The 6,000-nt window shown below is 53.2% G+C and overlaps 1 protein-coding gene across 2 annotated transcripts in view; it reads left to right on the forward strand.

Annotated features, from left to right (window-relative positions):
• USH1C (USH1 protein network component harmonin) overlaps window positions 1–5,678 on the forward strand; it is a gene marked incomplete at its 3' end in the record, with an annotated part of 51,306 nt that extends 45,628 nt beyond the window's left edge. The window contains exons 23-26 of one of the 2 annotated variants that reach the window (XM_081239584.1): window positions 89–188; window positions 2,993–3,099; window positions 4,466–4,521; window positions 5,606–5,678. In XM_081239584.1, the coding sequence (XP_081095710.1) occupies window positions 89–188; window positions 2,993–3,099; window positions 4,466–4,521; window positions 5,606–5,678 (336 nt within the window). Of the gene's footprint in view, window positions 1–88; window positions 189–2,992; window positions 3,100–4,465; window positions 4,526–5,605 lie in introns of those variants that run through there. The other variant, XM_081239585.1, reaches the window with a different exon arrangement.
• Window positions 5,679–6,000: the final 322 nt, after the last annotated feature.

The raw sequence follows: 6,000 nt of genomic DNA on the forward strand, positions 1-6,000 counted from the left end.
CTGTGGCCCTGACAAGAGGCTCCTGGGTGCCCAGGTGCCCACAACCTGTTGTCTGCTTGGCTCCAAAGGCCTGTTTTCTTCTCACCAGGAGGGAGCCTTAGACCTGGCCTTGGAAGGTGGTGTGGACTCCCCTATCGGGAAGGTGGTCGTCTCGGCTGTTTATGAGGGCGGAGCCGCTGAGCGGCACGGTGAGTGGGGACCAGCCATGCCCCAGTTTGGGGATGGTGCGATGGTTATACAGGATCCTCCAGGAAAGCAAACAGCAGCCTTCTGGGAGTGGGCTGACCATTCTCAGGAATGCCCTCCCACCTGGATCCACCCACTCATGCATCAGTCCCACATGTTACCTGCAGGCATATGACAGTGCCAGGATCTGCAGACACACAGCAAACCAGACACCACTTTGCCCTCTGGGGGCTCCCCATCTAGTGGTGAAAACATCCTCAGAATTGCCAGGTGCTGACGATAACAGTGTGGTCTGCTGTGGGCTGGCAGAGGACTGAGAGGGTGGAGGGACGCTGTGGGAACCCTGAGGCCCCTGACCTATCAAGGGAAAGAGGGCTGCTGGGAGCGTTCCCTACAAGGGTGATACTGAGCTAAGCCTTTAAAGATAAGTTGATGCTAGCCTTGCAAAGGAGGGAAAGAGCTTTCCAGGCAGAAGCACAAGTAAAGGCAAGAGAGAAACCATCAAAACGTTACCTGTCCTTTTCATAATGATAAGAGCCAACATCTGTCAAGAACTCACCTCGTGCCAGATGTTATTCTAAGTACCTGCACATAACCTGTGTCTGAGTAATCATGTGTATTAACTCATTTAATTCTTACAGGAGATACCGTTATCACTCTCATTTCACATCTTAGGAAACTGAGGCACAGAAAGGTTAAGTATAATACTTGTTCAGGACCCACAGCCAATAAGGGATGGAGGCAGGCCTTGAACCCAAGCAGTTTGGTCATTCGCTTTACTGCCCAGCACAAGTGCCACCCCTGCTTGGGAGCTTCTGCAGCCCTGCCCCCTCCCAGCGGGGCAGGGGCCCCCTCCCACCCTGTGTCTCTCCTGTGGCATGATCTTCTTGCTTTGCCTTGATCCCCTTACCGACAAAAACACCCCTGCTGATGAGTGAAGCCTTTGTGGACCCAGCACAGACTTGTGCCTCAAACGATCAACCCATTCACCTGACAGTGTCTGAAACTCCACCGTTAGTGATTTCTTCTTCCAAGTCTGGGCAGCTTTTCAGTACTCCTGAGTCCTTTGTGGAGGAATAGGTGCCCTTGAAGGAGGAGCCCCTCACCTTTGCAGGCCAGAGCAGGGAGTCCCGGAGTCAGATCCCTTCTCTGCAACGCTAGGCTGGAGTCTCTCCCACAAGCCAAGGTGGTAGGGTGGAGGGTGGGTGTGGGCCTGAGGCAGGAGGTGGAGGGATGGCAGTCACCTGGGCACACTGGCAGCCAGGCTTCTGTGGGTTGCTAGGGCGAGTCCAGCTCTGCCACCCGGGGCCTTGGTGACCTCGGCCCCTCACAGCCGCACTTGAGCCTTCATTTCCGCCGTAGAAGGGGGGCCTGCTCAGCTAGGCAGCTGCCATGGCCCACCGCTGCCCACCTGGCCAATGCACTCCACCTCTGTCCTCATTTCCTGTGCCAGCTGAGGGAAGGGTTGATGCTAGCCCCACCTGTCTGCCATGTCTAGCAGGGAAAGAGGACCAGGATGGGTGGGTGGCTTCCTGGGCCCTCCCCACCTTACAAAGGCCCAGCCCAACCACTGCCTTATCGGCCCTGAGGCTGCATCTTGGGTTTGTACAAAGTGAAAATGTGGAAGCTACCTCTCCCCAGGCCCACTGTCCAGAGGAAACTGCTGTCTACAGTTCAGTTCCACACTACTTTGGACATACAAGCAGCTGGTGAAAGTTCTCCAGGAGCACATGTGTTTTAAGCCACCCTAGCCACCATCTTCAGCAACACACAGCATAATCCTGTGGACCTTCATGCCTGCAAGGCTCCTGAGTAAACTATTTCAGCATAGCACAGAATGTTCTGTGGACACCAGAACTGGGAGAAATTGCTCAAAAAAAAAAAAATAAATAAGAAAGGGTTCTGAAGTTGAAGATGTGTGTTAGATCTACTTCTCGGAGAGCCACAAGGCATATTAGCATATTCAAGGTTCTGACAAGTCCTGCAGTGAGTAGCTCTGTTTGAGCTTATAACGTCAGCTTTTCTCAAACTGCTTATTAGATCACAGGTCCGCTTATCCAGGAACACCTTCAACGTCACTCATTTATTCAAGAAATATCTATTGAATTCCTATTTTGTGCTGGGTATTTTATTAAGTGCTGGAGATATCGTGATGAACTAAAAAGACAACCCCTGCCCTTATGGAGCTGACAGTCTGGTAGGAGGGACCACCAGTCAATAAATAGATACATGGTTACAAACTGTGAAAAATGCTGTGCAGAAAAAGACCAGGATACTTTAATAGAACAATAGGAAAGCTCTACTTGAGACTGAGTGGGCCATCAGAGAAGACCTCTCAGAGTTTTATCTCAGACTTGGAAGAAGAGGGAAAGAGAGCAAGGGCAAGTGCACCAGATGGAACAGCATGTGAAAGCTCTGAGGCAGGAAAGAGCTCAGTCTGCTCAGGGACCTAAAGCTGACCAGCATGGCCAGAGCACAGAGAGGGACAGCTCATAGAACTAGCTTGTGTTTCTGGTAGCCTCCCTGGAAATGCAGGTCTGCTTCCCTCTGCAGTCAGAGGCCCATACAAAAGCTGGGGTGGCAATAATTCATCACTGGTGTCCCGATTCTACTGAGCTGGGGTGAGGGTGTGTGGATGAGGTGGGAAGGAAGTGCCCTTTGAGCAACCTGGTCGACTGTTTCCCCTTGTGCTTTCTGAGCCCATATGAGCTTTCAGAATCCAAGTCAGGCCCCTTCTGCGGCCCTACAGTCACTCCCCGTTTTCCATATACAGCCCAGTTGGTCAGTCAGCCTTATCTTCCTGCAGGTGGCATTGTGAAAGGGGATGAGGTCATGGCCATCAATGGCAAGATAGTGACGGACTACACCCTGGCTGAGGCTGAGGCTGCCCTACAGAAGGCCTGGAATCAAGGGGTAAGAACAATCCCCCTCCCTTTTTCCCTCCCTTGCCTGCCTGCCTCAAACCCTGGCCTCTGCAACCAGGCCTTACAGTCAGGGTGCCCCATCCCAGGGCCGATATCCAAGGTCCAGGTAACTCTTGGGTGACACTCATATACCCTATCCAGCCAGTGGTCTTAATCTGACAAGATAGAATTCAGAAAGTCAGTTTCCAACCTTGAATCCAAAAACCAAGCGGCACAAATAGACTCCAGAAGACCAGATGTGGCAACCCACCCAAGAAAAACTCTTAAGGTCTTCTCTAAGTACACACCAAACAGGAATCAAGAGAGTGCTTGAAAGCATTAACAGAAGTAGAGGGCCCAGAATGGAGGAGGGGCTGGTGGTAGTTTGCTCTGGCTCATTAGACACCCACCTGGGTCAGGGCCACCACATAAGGTCTCCCAGGCTGTGCACTGCACAATCCGAGGGGGTGCCCTCCTACAGACTACAGTGTGAATGGTGCTCGCTCATGTTGTGCAATGCACAACCTGTGCAACTGTATGCAGGCAGCCGAGCCTGAGGTATTAAGTTCAGTGCCGAGGATGCTGACCAGATGGGCCTGGGACCCACATGAAGGGATGTGGAGAAGAGAAGACTCACGGGTAACATGATGACTGTCTTTAACTATCTCAAGTGCTGCATTAGGGTAGAGGGAATGAAAGTTTTCTGTGATCTTGAGGGCAGAATTGGATTGGATGGAGGGAGGTCCTGAGGAGAGATTTCAGTTCAATATTAGGAGCTATTGCATGGTAGAGGGGCCTAGTGATAGTTCACAAAATTTTTATTGGATCCACCCAAGCCAAGGATGGACAATGATGGACAAGCTAAGGATGGCAGGGATGCCACTGAGGGGATTCAAATGTTAGGAGCGGAAGGCTAGGCCTGAAATTCCCCAATTGGCTGTGCATCAGAATGACCTAGGGACTTTGTTAAAAATACCGTTTCCCAGGACCTAACCTCAGATTTCCAGGCACCAAGTCCATGAATCTAGAATTTTAAGGAATTCCCCAAGTGATTCTGAGGTTGATGCCTGGCCAGGGTCTGCAGATCAGCATTTGGGAACTTGGTGTCGTTCAAGGACCTGGCAACCCTGGCTTCTGTGGTTCTGAAACCTCAGAGTCTGGAAGCTTCCCCAGACTATGGGACTGCACAGTGAGGCCCTTCCCCACCAGGAGGACCTCCAGCCCCACCTGGGCCCACCCCCCTGCCCCGCCATGGGAAGAAGGCCCCAGCCGGCTGATCCTGGGCCATGGTGCCCAGGCATGGGAATGGAGTGTCAGGGGCAGACATGCCACTGACCGCTGAGCATGCCTCAGAGTCACATGGCTTCTCCCCACAGGACTGGATCGACCTTGTTGTTGCCGTCTGTCCCCCCAAGGAGTATGACGATGAGCTGTAAGTGTGTGCAGGTGCCTGGCCCCCTACCTCCTCTCCCTCCTCCTCCTCCGGGATCTTGGCCACTTTCTCCCAGCCCAGCCCCAGTCTTCATCCAGCCTAATGGAATGTCCCAAGCACACAAAGTCTAGTAGTAATTGATCCTGGAAAGCTCCCAGGCTAGAGCAAGCCTAGAACTAAGTCAATGTCCTCAAGCATTGCCAGAGCCGCCTCCAAGTCGGTCTTGTCCAGATGCTTCTTTCCATGTGGAAGGCTGAAGCCCAGAGAGATTCAAGGTCTCAGGCCAAGTAAACAGTGAAGTTGGGACAAAGCCTCAGATTTCTGATTCCCCACTCAGAACTTCATCTCCTGCCCCATCACCAGCTAGTTTAAAGACTTCTGTGTCTTTTGCTCTCTGGAGGGTCTTCCTGCTACGTAGCTGCTTTCCCTCATGCAGCCAGGACCATAGGCTTTGGCCCCATCCTGCAGGCTTTCCTTGGCCCAGTCTCTGTCTTTCTCTGCAATTCCCTGTATGGTCTGTCTCTCCCTATGTCTGTTTCATTCCTGTCTCTGTATCTGTGTGGGTCTCTCTCTCTCTCTCTCTCTGTGTCCTTCCCCTCCCTCCTGCTCCCCCTTCCTTCCTGTCAGTCTCTCTCCCATCCATCCCTCTCCCCTGCATCCTTCTTCCCTTCATCTCTCTCCCTCTTCTCTTACCTCTCCTTTTCTTGCCTCTCTCCACCCCTGGCTCTGAGTCCCTGCTTCTCCGTCTTTGCCACCCTGCATCCATTTTCTCTCTCTCTGTCTTTCCGTCTCTGCCCCTGTCTCTCTCTGTGCCTCTGTGTGTGCCTCTTACTGTCCCCCACCCTCGCTTCATCACATCACCTCCCCACCCCTGTGCTTGCCTGTCGTGATGGTGCCTACCCACTCCCCCTCCCAGCAGAGGCTGAGTCCTGTGTACATCTTAGAGAAATCAAGGTCTTGTAGCAACTAATTCTGGAACCCAGGGACCTGAGGCAGGAGCCAAGTGAAGGGAGAGGTCCGGTGGAGCTCTGCCTGGAATAACCAAGCCCTGTTTTGTGTTTCCTGCTCCACTCTGCGTATGTAGCTCTTCTCTTCCCTCCTCTGCAGCCGAAAGCCCCCAGCCGAAAGCTCCTTGGAGACAATGCTCCCATGCTTAGACACGGTTTCCTCCTGCAGCTGGAGCCTGGCAACCCCCGCGGTGAATAGGCAGGCGGGCTGCAGGGCCCCGTCTGTCCATGCTGCATGTCATGGCTGTCTGCTGCCCATGCTGTCGGCAGGTTCTTGGGACTGGTGTCTGAGGATTCGCCCTCCCTGAAGTGCCACCTGGGCCTGCTGTTGGTGACGCTGGAATTCTGTTGGACTCAAAGACCCTCCCACTCAGGGAAGCCAAGCAGAGCCCAGTGTGTGGCATGCTTGGGACCTGGGTGTCCTGACTCACCACAGCCCTTGGGATCTGCCCTGGGTCCCACATAGCACCCC

This window comes from Mesoplodon bidens, assembly GCF_964165515.1.
Source record: "Mesoplodon bidens genome assembly, chromosome: 7".
Lineage (NCBI taxonomy): Eukaryota > Metazoa > Chordata > Mammalia > Artiodactyla > Ziphiidae > Mesoplodon > Mesoplodon bidens.